At 32.7% G+C, this 19,812-nt stretch overlaps 1 protein-coding gene across 1 annotated transcript in view; it reads left to right on the top strand.

Annotated features, from left to right (window-relative positions):
- SNX2 (sorting nexin 2) overlaps positions 1 to 19,471 on the top strand; it is a 45,803-nt gene extending 26,332 nt beyond the window's left edge. The window contains exons 7-15 of the mRNA XM_081132741.1: positions 495 to 573; positions 8,685 to 8,760; positions 9,646 to 9,759; positions 10,036 to 10,129; positions 11,534 to 11,739; positions 15,996 to 16,139; positions 17,350 to 17,430; positions 17,549 to 17,620; positions 18,985 to 19,471. Coding sequence (XP_080988867.1) covers positions 495 to 573; positions 8,685 to 8,760; positions 9,646 to 9,759; positions 10,036 to 10,129; positions 11,534 to 11,739; positions 15,996 to 16,139; positions 17,350 to 17,430; positions 17,549 to 17,620; positions 18,985 to 19,035 — 917 coding nt within the window. The 3' untranslated portion in view covers positions 19,036 to 19,471. The remainder of the gene's footprint in view (positions 1 to 494; positions 574 to 8,684; positions 8,761 to 9,645; positions 9,760 to 10,035; positions 10,130 to 11,533; positions 11,740 to 15,995; positions 16,140 to 17,349; positions 17,431 to 17,548; positions 17,621 to 18,984) is intronic.
- The last annotated feature ends 341 nt before the right edge of the window (positions 19,472 to 19,812 follow it).

Here is a 19,812-nt window from a genome sequence, read left to right as displayed (position 1 = left end):
CTTTATCGCTACAGGACTGACTTTTGAAAGGAAAAAGAACAGGAAAAGAAAGAAAAATCTTCGTTCTTCTGTATTAGTGCTAAAGTGGAAATTTATAGATTACATTTATTTTTATTTTTCCTGTCTCCAAGGTAAAGAACCTTAATTATTGCTAATAAAAAAATGAAAATATTAATTGAGCTTATATTTACTAATTCGAATTCCATTGAAATATAAACACATTTTAATTTACTAGGAATATAGTATATAACAGATAAAGAATCCAAAAGTTATTGTTCAGTAAACTACAGACACAGCTCAACTTCTTTATAAGTACTTACCAAGTAGTGTTAATGTAGCATGTGTGTTAATTTCTCAAAAGTGTATTAGTAATTATAAAGTTAGATTTTTTCAAGTTCAGATTTAGAGTATATTTTAAATTAGGCAGAAATGATTATAAAAGACTTTCATAATAATATAAAATCATCATGAGTCTCATTCAATTTTTTTCAAAGGCATGACTAAGGTCAAAGTGGGAAAAGAAGATTTATCATCCACTGAATTTGTAGAAAAACGAAGAGCAGCTCTTGAAAGGTAATGCTAGACAGTTCTGCTTTATTACACTCATGTTTTTACTTCAGTACTATAGGTCTAATTCCATTATATTGGTATAACTATTTCAGCGATTAAATTTTTTTCAAAATACCATTTGATGACTTATCAAAAGTGCTTTAAACTTTTATTAAGAAAATTGCTTCTTTAAACAACACAGTACTATAGGCTTGTTCTGCTTTTATTAATCCTCATTAATAGTTTATCAAAATACCACATATTTTTGTATTATTACAAACAGCAATATAAAGGTATGAGTTAGTCGAGGATAGCTGTAGTCAACAAAAAAAGTAAAAAAAGAATACATGAATCTTGTGAATGGGGGTATAGGTTTAATAAAAGTATTTGGACAAAAATAATCTCTTTAGTATTATTTATGTTCTTAGGAAGTTATACTCACATTCAGTTCTGTGTTGGATAATTTGGCTAATTATAGTTCATCTAAATTTTTCCTTTGCTTATTACTGTGTATGATTTTTAAGTTCACTGAATAATTAGGTTTGTGCACCCTCCTTTAATTTGTATAATTGATTTGACTTGAGTATACAAAAGTATTAGTGACTTCTTGACTAGACTGTGTGTTTAAAGGCTAATATATATGCCCTACCTTCCTTTAAGTACTTGACTTAGCACATCTCCTATAGTGTTGAAGACTTGTCATTGTTGCTGACTAAAAGTGGAATGGATAGGAGGATTCCTGTTTTTAGAATCTTAACATTTATTTTTTTCTTGCTATGCTGAAAATGTGAGAAAACAATTTTGAAACTATCTTAAAGTCCAACTTTTAGAACCTAAGTACATAACATTACCTAAAGTTAAGACATTTTCTGATTTCACAGGTTTTTTCTTTTTTGTTATTTTCATTCAATTTTATTTTAATTGAATTGGCTTATTTGTTATTTGTTTTATTTTCTATTTTGGCTTAAAATCAGTGGTGGGGGTGGGGGTAGGAGAGATTTTAGTGAGTAGTATATATATTATCTCTGGGCCACAAGTTATTTTTTAAAACTATTTTTAAGGCAGCATATTTCTGGGTTTTAGTAATAAATTATTTAAATTATAAGAAAATGCCACAGTAAAGTCAGGTTTGAACAATTGCAGTAAGAAAAACGAAAGGATGTGCCGTTTAAAATCTTATGTTAGAGAAGACTTAAGTGATGAGATCATGTTTAAACCTCCAGTCAAGATGGCGGCATAGGTAAACATGGTACTTGCCTCCTACCACAACCACATCAAAATTACAACTAATTACAGAACTGCCTGAAATCGAGTTGAATGGAAGTCTTACAACTAGGGAATTAAAAAAGAAGCCACATGAAGACTAGTAAGGGGCAGAGATGAGGAACAGGGTGGTCCCACACCAATGTGTAGCAGATAAAAATTGGGAGGGATATCTTGATGCAGAGTGAGGGGTCCTAGGCTCCCCAGACCAGGGTTCCAGTGCCAAGAAAAGAAGTCCTCATAAGGTTCTTACTGTAAAACCAGCAGGGATTGAGGCTGAGGGAGACAGAGGCTACTAGAGTCCCAGTTAGTTTTCTTAAAGGGCCCGTGCATGGATCAACTGAGACTCACTCCCTCTAAGCTCCAGTACCAGGGCAGCAGCTTGAAAGGCACCAGAGACATGGAGAAACAATAAAGTATCTGGCATCAGGGCGAGAGTTGGGGGCAACTTTCTCCCAGACAGAAGTGCTGGCAGAGGCCATTCCTTTTCTGAGCCCTCCTCAACATAGCTGGCAGGTGGGCATGCCGTATCTGAGACTCCATCAACCTGGCTTACACTGTTTGCCCCATCCTGGTGATTCCTTGAGGCCCTGGAATCACCCAACTTTCAGGCCCATCCAAGCTGTTTCCTGTGGCTTTTCCATAAAAATGGCCTGTCTTGGCTCATGCTTCATATTTTCCTAAAATCTCTCAAAACAAGCAGTGTTTGGCCTCAGCAAGCCCCATATCTCTCTCACTAAGTGTTCCAGGCCTGGTGCTAGCAGCAGCCAGCCTTGGTTCACAGCTGGCTTTGCCTGGGAACCTCCAAGCCCAGCACAACTTGCAGCCATCTGCAGATTGCTTTGTAGCTCATGCCGCATGGGCCCAGGCAGAACACCAGTGGTGGCTGACCTTGGCCTATACCTCCTGGGAGGCCCCAGAGCTAGAGCACCCAGTGGACAGTTTCAGACTATGTCAAGCACCACTACCCAACAGTAGTCATTCACAGCCAGTCCTTGCAGCTGATCGGCCTGGGGGTAAATCCCATTGACATGCCAACAGCAATCAAGGCTCAACTACAACAGGAAGGTGTACAGCCCACACAGGAGTAGGGGGGTGAGGAGGGTGGCACGCAGCTCAAGTACCCAGCTTGGGTGCTCAGAGAGGCTGTGCCACTGGTCCCTGCAGGACACCTACTACATTAGGCCACTCTACCAAGCCTGGGAGATGTAGCAGCAATACCTAATATATAGAAACAAACACGGGCAGGCTGCCAGAAGGAGGAGACAAAGGAACATGTCCCAAATGAAAGACCAGAACACAACTCCAGAAAAAGAACTGAACAAAATGGAGACAAGCAATCTACTAGATGCGGAGTTCAAAACACTGGATATGAAGATACTCCGTGGACTTACTGAGAACTTCAGCAGCATAAAAAAGGAACAATCAGAAATGAAGGATACACTAACTGAAATGAAGAATAGTTTACAGAGAATCAACAGTAGATTAAGCTGAGAACTAAATCAGCAATTTGGAAGATAAGGAAGCAAAAAATACCCAGTCAGAACAGCAAAAAGAAAAAAGAATCCAAAAAATTGAGGATAATGTAAGGAGCCTCTGGGACAACTTCAAGAGTACCAACATTCACATCACGAAGGTGATGGAAGAAGAGAAAGAGCAATAAATTGAAGACTATTTGAAAATAGAATGACAGAAAACTTCCCTAACCTGGTGAAGGAAATAAGACATACAAGTCCACAAAGCTCAGAGTCCCAAACAAGATGAACCCCAAGAGGCCCACACCAAGACACATCATAATTAAAGTGCAGAAGAGAGAATCTTAAAAGCAGCAAGAAAAAAGCAGTTACCTATAAGGGATCTCCCATAAGACTATCAGCTGATTTCCCAGCAGAAACTTTGCAGGCCTAAGGGATTGGCAACAAATATTCAAAGTGATGAAAAACAAGGACCTACAACCAAGGTTACCCGGCAAAGCTATCATTTAGAATCCAAGGACAGATAAAGAGCTTCCCAGACAAGAAAAAGCTAAAGGAGTTCATCACCACCAAACCATTATTATATGAAATGTTAAAGGGTCTTCTTTAAGAAAAAGAAGAACAAAAAAACGTTTAAAAATACGAATAGAATGGCACTAAATACATATCTAGCAACAATTGAATCTGAAAAACAAAATTAATGAACAAGCAGAAACAGACTCATAGAACATTTTGATGGCTGCCAGATGGGAGGGGGTAGCGGGGGATGGGTGAAGGGATTAAGTAATACAAATTGTTGGTTACAGAATAGTTGTAGGGATGTAAAGTATAGCATAGGGAATATAGTTAATATTCTAATAGCTATGTGTCGGGTGAAAGATTTAATGGGATGATCACTTAATAAGTTATATAATGTCTAATCACTGGGTTATACACCTGAAACTAATATAATAATGGATGTCAGCTGTAATTGAAAATAAAAAATGATTTAAAAAGATGAGATTTTGTCTGTGACATTCAACAATTACTCAGGAAAAGGATTTCTATTGCATCAAGAGATGTTGAGGGTAGCCATTAGAACTGCTTCTGTTGTAAAAGAGGTCATAGACAGAATATTTTAAAGAATAAAGGTAGATAATGCTCTGCCTTGGTTTTGCTTATTCTTTCCTAAAGTGTAACCATGACCCTTTGAGAAACCTTTCAAGTCCTATTTTTCTATGAGTAAATTTGAAATATTTCAGATGGCATGCTTGATAAGGAACTTAATGAAGATTTATTGTACCAAGCACATATAATCTGATTCTACATTCACCCTTCTTGGAACTTGAATGCATTGCATAGTACTTACCATACCTTCATATAGTATGAAACACTGAGGAGAGTTATAAGGAAATACTGAAACCTAACCTAGTATATATGTCGAGACAGTTTCTTTACTGATAAATGTTACTGGTTAAGTACTATTTTAGTGGAATTTGCAGTAGTGTAAGAAGAGAAACAGTGTACTACTGAGGGAAAGGTTTATTTTAAATTACAAAGATGACTGAAGAAAACATAGGTGTCAAAATATAGAAACAAAGGAATTGGAATGAATTTGCTAAAGTGATTGTTCTGTGGCACTTCTTAAAATTTAAACATTAGGATAGGCAGATCTGTGGAATATCCACTCATTGAATCGTGTAGGTCAGAGAAGTACTTCTCTTTGTATATACAGTGATAGTCATTTACACATTTATTTGTTTGTTCAACTTAGAGAATCCAGATGACTATCTTGAAAGAAAGGGTAAACATCTGGTATTAAATTATTGGAAGGAAAGGAAGTGATTAAGAACTCAAGTACTTCCCTGTGCCCCGCTCAGTGAGTTAAGCAGAAACTACTTCTATTAAGAGTATCTCCAAGATCGCTTGCTTGATTTTCTTGAGAGTGTTTCACATATTACCTTATAGGTAAGAATACACTTCTGCGAATATAAATACAGAGTAGCATGATATAGTGCACACATTTATAATCCTTTCTCTTTTGAAGCCTGCACTTCACTATGCACTGCACACACTGTGCGACCTTAGGCAAGTTATTTAACTTCAATTCATTCTTTATCTCTAAGTGTATCATTTAGGAATGTGGTCATGCCAAGTACCTAAAAATCCACTGGAAAGGCATAAACAGTCAGTGTGGATTGATTAATCCACTCTTTAATATCAGGAAGTTTGGAGGGTAGGCAGATGTTTAGGATTATCTAATTCATCAGGAAATCCTATTGCTTCCTTCCATTATCTGGAATACAGCCATTTTTCACCAGTCCTCTTCTAGCCCACATACCTGAAATAACTGCGGTAGGCTCCTAATTCTTCTCTGTTTCCATCCTTTCACTTCTACTCTTTCTTTTTTTTCTAAATAATGTATTTTATTTTTCAATTACAGTTAACATACAATATTATAATAGTTTCAGGTAGTACTCTACTGTTTTTCAATATAGCAGCTAGAGTCATATTTTTAAACCATAAATCAGGTCATATCAATACCACCCCCCATGTCACTCAGTAAAAGCCAGTCTTTATAATGGCCTATAAAGCCTTACATTATGACTTGCACTACTGACTGTTACATATTCCATCTCATATCCTCCTTGATCACTATGCTCTAGGCCACTGACGTTTTTGCTGCCCTTCAAAGATCTCAGGCAGTTTTCCACCTTATGGTTTTTTTACTGGCTGCTCCCACTGCCTAGAAAGCTTTTGTTCCCAGGTATCTGCATGGCTAATTCTTTTACCTCTTTCAGGTTTAAATATTCTAATAACACCTTTCCAGTGAAAGATGTTCTCTGATCATTGGGCTTCATTCAGACCTATTCTATTTAAATTGCCACCAACCACACCTTACACACTTGATCCCATTTGATCTACTGTTCTGTCCTTTTTTCCATGGCATTTACCACCTTGTCACATACTATATAATTTACATAATTTACTACATGTATAGTTTATTGTCTATCTTCTCATGAAAATAAAACCTCCAGTAGGGAAGGGATCTTGTTTTCTTTTGTTCACTGATACATTCTTAGTCCTCAGAACAATAACTGATACATAGTAAATGCTTAGTAAATATTTGTTGAATGAACAACTGTATGTCATCAAAGAATCAAGTTCTTTTTGCCTTTTTTATTCTCATTATTAACACGTGCATTTGAGTTTCAAGCAAGGATATGTTTTTTACTTTGTTCCTGTCAAGCATTTTGTATAGCCTACTTATTTTGTTTGTGGTAAGTAAATAGGAACTTGAAAGCCCTAAGTGATTCTTCTAAATTTATCAGTAACCTTTTCTTAGAGTAACCTTTATTAGAAGAATAACTACTGATCACCTCTTGTTAAGTCTGATACTTACTTTTCATTAATTCCATTGCATCTTTTATTTCTGTCTTCCTTCAGCATTCCTATTTCTTCCCATGCCCCTTTTCATGTGTTATTCCTACATATTTTTCCTCTTTTTGTTCTGTGTCCTTCCTTTACATATCAACAACCTTCCGTCACCTTAATTCTGAATTGGTGTATATTTACCAATACTAATTTTAAAATTCATTTTGATTCTGTCCTTAATTTTAACATTATGTAAGCTTGATACTTTTGTTTTTAATGGTTAGTTGCTCTTTACTTTTCATGTAACTCTTAAGAAGAAGAAAAATTTTACTGTCTTCTAGAATATCATTTCCTGAAATTCCTCAGAATACTAATATGTGGTAAGGTGAATAAAGGAAGTCTGTAGTCAGTTGAGTTTTGTTAACATAGGGTTTAACAAAGTTAAACCAGGTTTACTTCCTGTAGGACTTCTCACACCACTAATACGCTGTTGTTCGTTTTGAATCTTAAAGAAAAGAATATGTATATAATGTGAACTCACTTTGGAAAACTATTTTAGAATATAAATAGTGTTAGATATTTTCATTTAGGTTCGAAACACTGGAATATTTCTTAAAGGTTGTGTACTAGATGTTGTGTCTTCCTTCTTGCTTGTTCATTTCACAAATGTCTGAGTGCTGCCTATTTACCAGCTGTTGTGTGCACTCAGATGAACAACTTTTGCAAACTGCTTTAGGCAATAAGCAGTCTAAACAATGAAATAACTTACCTAATAGTACTGGAGAACCTCAGTATTAAAATTGTCAGTAAAATTCCAGTGGGAAAATACCAACATTTCTTACATTTACTGGATTAGTGTTCCTGCTGCATCTCTTTTTTAGCTTGATAATATAGGCACCAAACACTATTTTAAACCACAGTATAGGTTGTAAGTTCACGTATCTACTAAATGCTCTATTTCTATTATAAAGACTTCTTATGTGGCCTAATGACTTAAAATGAAGCTTAATATGGTATATATTTTACTTAAATATACAAAAAAACACATGATAAAATAGTAATTTTGTGTAGTAACCATTGTGTAGAATTTGACTTTAGAGAAGGTATTCACTTTTTTTAGAAACTTTATCTTAGCATAATCTTGGAAAAAGGTAGAAGCAATTACTGATTATATTTATTCTGTGGAAATAGAATAAAGTTATATTAACTGTGAGGTAAAATGTAATTGAAATATTATTTCTGTAAACTTTAATCTGAGGAAAGAGCAATTTTAAAAAAATAGGATTAGATAAGTAAGTAACCAAGAATCATCAATAGTGGGCCTTTTTTCTTTTTATGAAAGAATGGTAATTTATTATGGGTGACAGGGAAATGTGGGGTTTTCTTTTAAGGAAAATGTCTAAAGTTGGGCTAATAGTAATTTAATAATGGTGTTTCTTTTTTCATTTTTATTTTATGTGGTTTCATATAAGAACGACATTTATCAATAAAAGCAAAACCTTGAAAATAGAAATACTGAAGAAAATTTAGTCCTTGTTAAATAAAGACCAAAACTGATTTGATAATTTAAACCTGCTGACAAGGAAAACAGTTGATAGGCTGTTCTCCATTTTGGTAATACATAGTAAAAAAAAAAAAAATAGTTTACTGGCATATATGTATAGTGATGTGTTTCTTAGAACTCTGAAGTAATAACTGGGAACATAGTAATTCAACCAAAAGATAAAATATTCGACAAACTCACATACCCTTTTATACTTTGCATTGAGAAATTTGGTAAGCTATTTAACCTCTCCCCACTCCCACCACATCCCCTGCCATATCTCTTTTTACATAAATACAAATTTTCAAATGATGAACAAAGAGCTTTTTAATCATTAAATTGCTGTAAGAATCTAAGTGATTAGAGTGAGGCAGACTGATATAATAGGAGGTAGACTGAGGACATCTTTTTACCTACTTACTGATTTATCCTTTTGTTGAAATAGTTTTAATATAAGATGCTACTGATAAATAAAGGTGCAATTTTATTCTTAAATCTAGGTATCTTCAAAGAACAGTAAAGCATCCCACTTTACTACAGGATCCTGATTTAAGGCAGTTCTTGGAAAGTTCAGAGGTATTATTTCTACTTTAAAATTTTGTATATAAATGTTCTCAGTATTTATATTTTTCAGTGTAATAATTTATATAAGAATAGAGATGCTCAATAAATAAATGGTTTAATAGGTGGAATAAAGCAATAATTTTTTTTGCTTAGTGCTTTAATTAGCTTTAATTACCTGACTAAATTACTAGCAAAATGTCTTCTTTGCATTGATAATTATAGTCCCCACCAGATTTAAAAGAATGGCTTGTGTAGTATAATTTTGAGTGCCCTAAATTGTTGCTTAGGCACCGTATTGAAATAAGTTTATTCAGAACACATTTTTAGAGATGAATGTGTTTACATGTACATTCTAATATTCTCATTAAGATTTTGAAATGCAAATTTGTAACTTGAAAGAGCTTAAATTATAATAACCATGCTGCTCTTTATATTTGAGATGTTTGGCAATTGCTACCTTTAGAGATCTTCTAAAAATTTATTGAATCCCAAAATTTAAAAATTCAAAATCACGCAGTTTTAACTGAGCATCAGGAGATTTTTCTCAAGACTTTCTTCTTTCCTTATAAACAGTTTATTTCTGCTAGCAAACAGGTGGCTAGCATTAAGGTGCTTGGCAATTACTATATTTTGACAAACAGACTGTTCCATCTAAATGTAAACGTGCAGAAGAAAAACAAATGGAAAGTCTATTTTTCACGTTTTCCTTTGAGAATATACAAGTAGTGTATTTGAAAAATTAGATCTCACTATTGAAATGTATGAGAATGAAGAAAATACCACCTCCTTTTTTTCTTTCCTTTTTTTGTGGGGGAGGGGGGACAATCCCTTTTGTGCCCAGTTAAACCTCCAGGCTTTTAACCGGTTTGTTTGCCCTTATTTGTCATTCAATTCCAGCTGCCTAGAGCAGTTAATACACAGGCTCTGAGTGGAGCAGGAATATTGAGGATGGTGAACAAGGCTGCCGACGCTGTCAACAAAATGACAATCAAGATGAATGAATCGGATGCAGTAAGAGCTGATTTTTCGACTTGAATAATGAGATGAATTAATGAGCCCAACAATTGCATTTTAAAGCTGTACAAGTAGAAAATAGGATATTAATTTGCTTATTGAGTTTAGTTCTCAGCCACATCAGTTGACCACCATGGTCATCCATGGTTAATTTGTTGCTTTAAAACAAGGAATGTAGTTTGCTGTTGGTAACCTAATTTATAGTGGTTTGTTCTGGCTAAATTGGCTCCATTTTTCTTTTCTTTTCTTTTTTTGTTTTTTTTGTTTTGTTAGTGGTTTGAAGAAAAGCAGCAGCAATTTGAAAATCTGGATCAGCAACTTAGGAAACTTCATGCCAATGTTGAAGCCTTGGTCTGTCATAGGAAAGGTTTGTTTGCCTTATTATTTATGTGTTTAGCACCATGAGTTAATTGTTGAAACATTTAATTTAAATTTTGTTAAAATGAATATTGTGAAGTTATTATGGAAGAGAGAAAACAATAGTTTAAGAGAATGTTTTCTATTTCAGCTTTGTTGTTTGATTTTTTTTTTTTCTATTTTAATTTAACTTCTAGTTTAGAAGTAGAAAAATCCAGAGCTTGTTTATAAAAGTATACAAGGTGTTCCAAGAAAATGTATACACAGTGTAGCAGCTGATAGCTCAATTTTGAAAATGAAATATAAACACGGCCTTTATAATTATTCAAATTATGTGTATACATTTTTTGGGACCTAAATTTTGAGTTATGGATTTAAATTGTCCATCTAATTCTTTGTTAAACATTTATTATTCAACTAATGAGATGTCTTAATTTATAATAAAAAATATGAGATTCAAAAATTGATATTTGAAATTTTTCTTTAAAATACTTGTTTTGTGCCTGTATTTTCTAGAAGACTGAAATATTTTATTCATTTTTGAACCATTTTATTTAAAAATCTGGGAATTTTTGTTAAAAATTTATAGAAAATTTGAGTTGCAATTCTTTAATTTTTTTTAATTTTTTTTTAATTTTTAAAGAAAGTTTTTAATATCAGATTTCTAAAATTCTTGATAAGTAATATAGTATGTGCTATTGCCAGCAATACGTTTTAATCAAATAACAGCTTGTCCTATTTGTATTATATCTCTTAGTGAATGGGCTTTAAGGTTCTTTTAGATCACTTTCTATGATACCGAGCAACAGAGCAATTTCCAGGCAGTGTAATTATTAGTCATTGAACAGCCTATAGACATCTATTTTTATTGGAAGCATCTAAAATGATCATGTTCAAAAATCACTTTAGAAAGTCTTAATATTTCACTAAGCATTGTTGCATACAAAGAAAAAAATAAGACCTATGAGAACTGTATGTACAGTTTTACCTTGCTTTCCTCCTGTTGGCTAAATAATATTCTCATTAAAAATTATAGACATTATTTTTAATGACCAATAAATGTTTAAAGCAAAGTAGTATAAGTCAATTGTGTGTTCTCAATGCTTTCCATATTGAATATAAATTTATATTTAGTTTAAGGAGTAGACAGAAAGAGTAAGTACCTCAGGAGAGAAAGGGGAGGCAGATTATTATATTAAATTATTAAACATAGTTCATCTGCGAAGATAGGCAGTAGAGCTTTGAGCAGCTGGCATTTACGCCCAAGGCTTTGTAATGACTTGTTTTATGTTAATTATTTTAAAATATTACTTGAGCAATTTTTGAATAGATAAAATTTAGAGAGAAGGTAAAAATTAATGCAATATTTAGAAACTACTAGTGAACATTAAAAGTGAATACTTCTCTATTTCAGAACTTTCAGCCAACACAGCTGCCTTTGCAAAAAGTGCTGCCATGTTAGGTAATTCTGAGGATCATACTGCTTTATCTAGAGCTTTGTCTCAGCTTGCAGAGGTTGAGGAGAAGATAGACCAGTTACATCAAGAACAAGCTTTTGCTGACTTTTACATGTTTTCAGAACTACTTAGTGACTACATTCGTCTTATTGCTGCAGTGAAAGTAAGCCTTATTTTGCAATCTTCCTTGAATTCTTCTCACTTCAGTGGTTTGCTTATAAAAGAATTTGGAATGTATCTAACTGTGTAAATACTGTACTAGTACATCTAAAATGGCTTCAAGATGATAATTCATACCTTTAATTTTTTTCTATGATTTGGAGAGTACAATAGACAGAATTGATGTTTTTAAGAGGTCTGAGAAATGCCAAATAAGGTAAATCAATACACATTTACTTACATATTTACATACAAGTTTGCAACTAGCTGGCAGCATTTGTTTGCACATCATAGTACAAACTGAAATTACCCACTGGATTTTACTATCATTTGTAAAGCTATAATGAGAAGCAGGACAAAACCAGAATTGATTGTTGCTTGAATGTGTTTAACGGTGGCTTTAGCATGAATTTGGACTGTAAACAAACATTCTGTGTATATTCCAAAATGTATAGTCAGCATGTATTTACAGTTGAAATGGGACTAGATTAGTTACTGAGTATTATCTAGTGGTAATGTTTAAGGATGAACCGTCTTCAATTTCTGAAGAGTTGGAAAAGTAATCCAGTTAACTAATAAAAATCAATATTCTACAGTTATCTCCAATATTCAAACAACTGAACTGAATATTATTTTATCTATCTTACGTTTCAGAAGATACTTTAAGATCTTATCTTGGTTTTGAATTATTGTTATGAACATTAATTATGGAATGGGGCAACTGGGAATTTACCTTTTACCTTGAATTCAGACACCTAGAAAGTTAATGAGTCCTGCTTTCTAATGCAAAATTTTTCAGCTGACATCTGTGATGAAATTAGTATTCATCTATAAACAAACATTGATACATTGCATTTTTATTGATGGTTTGGTTCTCGAGCTAATGGTGAGAGTTTACTAGAAAGTTCTTAGCACTTCAAGAATGGTGCTTTCTTAGGTTTGGTAAAATTACCAGTTTTGCTTGAATTTACTCTTAGATGTACTGTTTATATTCCTGGGTGGTTAATTTTTCTTTTTTTAAAAGTTATTTTTCTTTTCTTTCTTGAATTTTTTTTAAAAGTTTTTAAAAATGTTAATATAGATAGCAGTTATCAGAGTGTACTTCATTTTATTTATAGGCAACTTGAGATATACAGCGAAAAGTATAATACCTGCAAAAAACCTGTGGGTCCAAAAGGGAAGCTGGGCAGTGTCTCTGAGGAGGGATCTGCTGAGAAGAGCTAACCTGGGAAAATACTCTCTGGCAGGGATGGCCTGTCTATGTAATCGACGTTGATCCCTCAATAACAGTTTTCTTCATACTGCCTACATCTCACTGTTCTTTTACGTTTTGTGGGATTACAGTTATATTCATGTTTCCTAGAAAATGTTCTACAGAACACTGACACCAAAAGATACACCCCAGTCAGCTGAGTTTGGGAGTTAATGTATACAATATCCCTGTCTTGTACACTCGGGGTGCATGTAAAAAGCTCAGAAATGCCTACAAGTAAAAAAAATTCTAAAATCTAGAGACTTCCAGATTCGTATGAACAGTAATCATTTTCCACTTAATATATTTTTACATGTATGGAACACTTTCTGGGAAATACTAAATTAGTGATTCATTGACTAAAAGAGTTAAAGAGTTATGGTCAAGTTATACCTTGAGGTAAATTAAGCTCTTTCACATTGGTTTTCTGATGAAACCTAGTGCAGGTCAACCACACCAAGCAAGTGAGAAATTATGAAATATGGCCTGTGTTTCTAGCCATCTCTCCCTGGTGGACAGAAACCCCGCTACTTTTCATAGCCAGATGTTATATGGGTGCCTTTCCCAGTCCTGATTCTCTGGGCTGGGGGGCCTGACTTGGGGTTTAGACCCCACGCTTTTCAAAGGAACCTCCCTGCAGCAGTATATCCCTCCGGAACTTTAGCAGTTACCCATGAGTGCTTGTTTAGCCTTCTCATGCCTCCTCACTTCCTTCCAGTCTCCACGTGGCCTCCTCTGTAAGTCCTTGGTTATAAGGCTTCTCTTCTGCTAGTCTTCAGTTGGTTATTCAGGAAGATTTGTCTATACTTTACTTGTAATTCCAGTTTAGTTCGGGCAGGAGGTGAGTATAGCTTCCACCTAATCTGCTGCCATATTGGATCTCTCTCATAGTTCCTACATCTGTACCACAATAAAGATATGATGGCTCTAGAATATTGTGAGATGATAAATTGGTCAGGAACCATATTAGTTTAAATTAGCATATCACTGAAAAATCCATTTGATATACAGGGTGGGGCAAAAGTACCTTTATAGTTGTGAGTGCTCGAAACAGTTTACTCTTGTATTTTTATTTATTAATTGTATTAATTTTCCATATGAACAACTGCAAACCAACTTTTTTTCCACCCTGTATTTAGAACTTAGACAAATATTGAAATTCAAGGGCTTTTGGGTTAGCTTTTGCCCTGTATTGCTACGTATTTTAAGTAATCAAATTGTTATTCAACAGAGGAAATTTATAAATGAAGATCTGATATGGCCTCATTCCCCTAAAGAAAGACTAGGCCTAAAATTTTAAATTACTTTTTGGTTTTATATATGTGCATGTATAGGGGGAAAGAGTCAGGGATTGTTTGTTTTAAAATGGTAGTGACTTTTTCTGAATCTATTTATGTTAGGTATATTTGGTGATTTGGGCCCAAATTAATTTGGCTGAAGCAAAATTAATTCATAATAAGATTTTAAGGAAAATGTAGTCTTTTAAATATAAGAAAAGCAGACAATGGGGATATTAAGATTCACTTACTGTCATTTATATGCATCTATTCTATAGAGCAGGGGTGGGGAATGCCCTGCCCGCAGGCCCTGTATATGACTTGCAAAATCATTTGGTCTGGCCCTGCCAAGGCCTCACCAAGGAGAAGCAGTTCCAGTGATCACATTAGGGATGAGTTAATTAAATGTTTGACCAAATATAGCAGGCTAATTTTTAAGTTGATAATGTTGTATGGCCTGCATATGATGTTATAAATATCCAAATGGCCCTTGGCAGAAGAAAGGTTCCCCACCCCTGCTGTAGAGCATTAAAAAAAAAAAAAATTATACAAATAGCTAATGGTGATTTAACATTTACTAAAGTCCACTAGGGTAAGATACTCTGCTGCATACTTTTCATTTTATTTCTAATCCAAAAATATAGATCTTAGTTTCCTCCTTTTATATTTGAAAGACTAAGGCTTATAGAAATTAAATGAATTTACCCAAAACCATGCAGTGACAAAGTTAGCATTTGAAGCCAGCTTTGTTCTAAAGTTTACATTTTTTAAGTACATTATATACTATTCTCTTCAGCAGGTCCCTTTAAGAAAATGTATTTATTTACTGTTTCTTGATCCAAAAAGCTCTTTATTTGAAATAAATGAAAATAACTCTAGTTTCGTGCTTTCTGGTTTACCCAGTTTATTATCGCTTGCTTCATTGTTTAGTTAATAAGTACTAAAGTAATATGACTATATCCCCGGCATAAAGCTAGAGAAGGGGTTATTTTATTCTCTCATACTATCCATCATTTTTTTGTCGTGAGACTTTCAATTACTCATTTCTTTCCTCTGTTGACTTGTTCTTTCTCTGCTAAGCCCCTTGAAAAGAAATAATGGACTTGAAATAAAGAAATATATATGTATAATTGTGTGTGTATGTGTGTGTGTGTGTGTGTATTCATTTGCCCTTTTCAATCTTGTGTAAGACTATCTTTTTTTGTTTTTAATTTCTTTGCCTTTCTTTTATTTGCTATTGGTAATCTCTTCCACTACATTTTTACTTTACTTTATGTTATCTTATGGGTTTTCCCATTTTCTGTTTTCAATTTTTGGCATATTTCCAATACTTAAATCTACTTTTGATATTACCTAGTAGGAAAACTTCCACTGTAGATATAACACCAGCATTTTCCTGTTGAAAACGTCTTTCTTGAAAGCGTAAAACTCCATTGGAAATCTTATTATAAGCCACATTTAAAATCTTAAGGAACTAGTTACATGGATTTTATACATGTTATTTTGTTTGTTTTTTAAATTCTGAGTTCTTACAGTCACTGGGATTTCTGTTTTTAAGCAAATGAATATGGAAATTTTTATTTTTTTATATAGGCATGTATATTTTCAGTACTTCAGTATATTAGAATAGAGTTTAAATACTGGGTTTTATTTTTAGTATTACAGTACTTCTAGTATAAAAGTATTTTAATGTTAACTGTCACTTAATAGCATTATGTCATTCACTTATAGGGTGTGTTTGACCATCGAATGAAGTGCTGGCAGAAATGGGAAGATGCTCAAATTACTTTGCTCAAAAAACGTGAAACTGAGGCAAAAATGATGGTTGCTAACAAACCAGATAAAGTACAGCAAGCTAAAAATGAAATAAGAGAGGTGATTAATACAAAATGTTTTATTTATCTCTTTACTCAAACTTTCCATGAGTCATTCATATATGCATAACTTTTCATAAATTTTTTTCTGAGCCATTGAACTGATACCTAGCTATTTTTCCTTAACTTTATGAACTGTGTTAGAATTACCTTAACATTTTGATTTTCACTAAAATCTTCAGAGTCCTTTGTTACTTTCACATGATCATGCAATGAATAAAGAAACATACAAGGAAAAGATTTAAATTTATATTTAATAATTACACATTTATTTTGAAGTGATTAGTTTGATTTCAGATAATTACTTATTTTGTGTCTAAAAATAGTTTTAGAGGTGAACTTTTTCCTCATTTAGCTGTACAGGCAACATTATCCTCCATATATATGTATTATATATGGTATTTTAGTAAATTTGTATAAGTTTATTATAATTTATACACTTTTTTTGCCATGCTTCAATAAGGAAATTGAAGAGGTAGGACAACCTTTATATTACTCAAAGTAAATGTACCTGCTCATAGAAGAGTATGTACCAGTGTTTTGGTTACATAGTGGGAAAATATCATTTCATAGCTTAAGTCTTTAGTTACTTTATTTTAGCTGTTTCATTGGTCACTAATCACGTTTTGTTGTTTCTATATGAAATTTAATGTTTACCGATAGGTCTTCAGTAGACCATAATTCCATAATTTTTTTTGATCTGGACATTTTACCATTACAAAACCTTTTTTTAAATATTTGTCATACAATTTTCCTAACTTAAAGTATTTCCATGGGTATATAAATTGTGATGAACATATAGTCTTGAAATTAGCAGAATGTACTTGATATATTTTGAAATAATTAATGATATAGAAAATGAGAAAATAAAAGCTAACATTTGATAGTGAATTTTGTACTCAGAATTATTTTATTTATGTTAATTATAGTTAGTTCAGCGATGGTCATTGTAATTCAGTAAGTACTAGACTGTCCTAATCTTGAATAAATCTGACAATGGAATATTAATGGAATTAAGCTGATATGCATCTCAACTACTGGAAAGTTAGATACAAGTTTGTGAATGATGTTAAATTGGGTTTTGCCAATATTGAGCTTTCTTAGGGTTTTCAGGCATTACATTAAATTAAATGAGTCGTCATGACAGCTAGTTCTATAATTTTTTCCAGACAAGAATAAAAAAATTGTGCATTTTTGTTTGTTTTTATTAGTGGGAGGCAAAAGTACAACAAGGAGAAAGAGATTTTGAACAGATCTCTAAAACAATTCGAAAAGAAGTGGGAAGATTTGAGGCAAGTATAATAATTTTACACTTTTCTTAACAATGTGTTCACATTTGATCCAATTTTATGGTAAAATCAAATTTAGTTTTGTACTAATGGACCTTTTTTGTGTATTGTACTTTAACAGAAGGAACGAGTGAAAGATTTTAAAACTGTTATTATCAAGTACTTAGAATCATTAGTACAAACACAACAACAGGTAAGCTAAATGTTTTTATAACAAACTTTTTCTAGAATTTATTTTTGTGTACTTTTTTATTTTAAAGATGATGATCAATGAAAGGAGCTTTTATACGTAAAGAAGAATAAGAAATGAAGTAGAGAAAATGAGTAACAGCAAAGGAAAATATGGTAGTTAAAGTAATTGTAAACTCAGCAAAGGAAAATATGGTAGTTAAAGTAATTGTAAACTCAGCAAAGGAAAATATGGTAAAGTAATTGTAAACTCTCAGTGCTCTTGGCCTCTATTCTTTCTAACCACTAGGTGCGATACACTTCTTCCAGTTTGAGGCTATGAAAAATACGCTGGGCAACGTTTCCCTTTCCCCGTCTTCCTAGCTTTATTTCCCTGTTGATCATACCTGTTTGAGTAAATTCTTATTGTAAGTTCTTCTCTTTCATAAAAGACAGAACTTGAACTAAAAATAATATTCTTAAAGTTTTTAAAAAGACTGTTTTGATGTTTTATTTTATGTGGGGTTGGTGGTGATTGTATTCCACAAGAAGTGGCATTTGCCTCCTTAACTAGAGGGGACAGTGGTATTCATGTTACATTAAATCAAAATCTTTAACAAGGAAATAGCATGTGTTTTTTCCTGTATATTTTATATAAATTTGAGTAATAGATCAAATTATTTAATGTCTTGAATAGGATTTCTTTCTCCAGTTAGTTTCAAAATATGTGGATTAGAAGCTTGCCTATACAGTTTTTTTAATTAGGTGATGACATTATATCTTCAAATTATATATTTTTATATTAAGTACTTAATTCATCAAATCAGATATTTAAAATATGATGTTATTTGAACTTGTTTTTAAAGGAATTGTTTTAAATGTAACGTTAGTTTTTATTTCAGCCTATTTTCCAGACTATCCAGGAAAGACTGGAAGCTAATTTTTCCCAGTCTCTTTTCGTATTTGCTCAATATTTTTTTCTTCCTCCTTTTTTCTTATTCTTTTTGGCTAGCAATAACATAAAATATGAATATTCTCTGATTTAGATGTTATTGCTTTATATTGGAAAAGCTTATTGTAGTTTTATTATTTAAGATGATCTTATTTAATTTATACTAACAGTCTGCTTCTATTTACAGCTTTGTATAAAACAAAAAGGTCTTTTGTTTGGGTATTTTAAAAATCATATTGCTTACATCAAAAACAAATTAGCCAGAAGTAATTAATAAGTTAAATAAGGGAATTAAAATGATTTTAAAAACCAGACTTTAGTAAATGGTAATCACTATTAGCTATTTGTATGAATTTTTTTTAATGCTCTACAGGATACATGCATATAAATGACAAAAAAGTAATGAGACTATCTTTCACTTTTGTTATCATCCACAGCTGATAAAATACTGGGAGGCATTCCTACCTGAAGCCAAAGCCATTGCCTAGCAAGAAGATTGTTGCTGTTAAGAAGATCTTGGATATTTGTTCCAGTTTTGCTGATTCCACAGTGAAATCATTTAAAACCATCTAAATAAACCACTATATATTTTATGAATTACATGTGGTTTTTATATATATATCTACACTCTGACATTTTATTACAAGCTGCATGTCCTGACCCTCTTTGAATTAAGTGGACTGTGGCATGACATTCTGCAGTACTTTGCTGAATTGAACACTATTGTGTCTTAAATACTTGCACTAAAAAGTGCACTTCAAGGCCAGAAAATTTTACGATATTTTTTCTTTACAATATGTTCTGTAGTGTGTTCGCCCTCTTTATGAAGTGAATTATCAGTGTATTGATTATTGTTCATTTTTACATTCCTGTACAGAAATTATGATATTGTGATTATAGTAATAAAATGATATTCCTTGTGAAGTATTAGTAACAAATTATTTGTGTATATAAACATATTAGGGATCTTTTAAAAGCATTTTTAATGGGCAGAAACTTCCTTCTAAATTTATATATATTTTAATCGACAGAGCTGAACTCTTATCATTAAATGACTAAGTGAAGCTTAAGTTTTCCTATGAAATTATGACAAACCAAAGACTATCTTTTTTGTTTTTTAAACTAATTTTTTAAAAATATATTTTTATTGATTTCAGAGAGAGGAAGGGAGAGGGAGAGTTAGAAACATCAATGATTAGAGAAAGTCATCGATCAGCTGCCTCCTGCATGGGGTCGACGCTCAACCACTAAGCCACGCTGGCTGG

This window comes from Miniopterus schreibersii (genome assembly GCF_964146895.1).
Source record: "Miniopterus schreibersii genome assembly, chromosome: 3".
In the NCBI taxonomy this organism is placed as follows: domain Eukaryota; kingdom Metazoa; phylum Chordata; class Mammalia; order Chiroptera; family Miniopteridae; genus Miniopterus; species Miniopterus schreibersii.
This window is presented reverse-complemented; position numbering and strand designations above follow the sequence as displayed.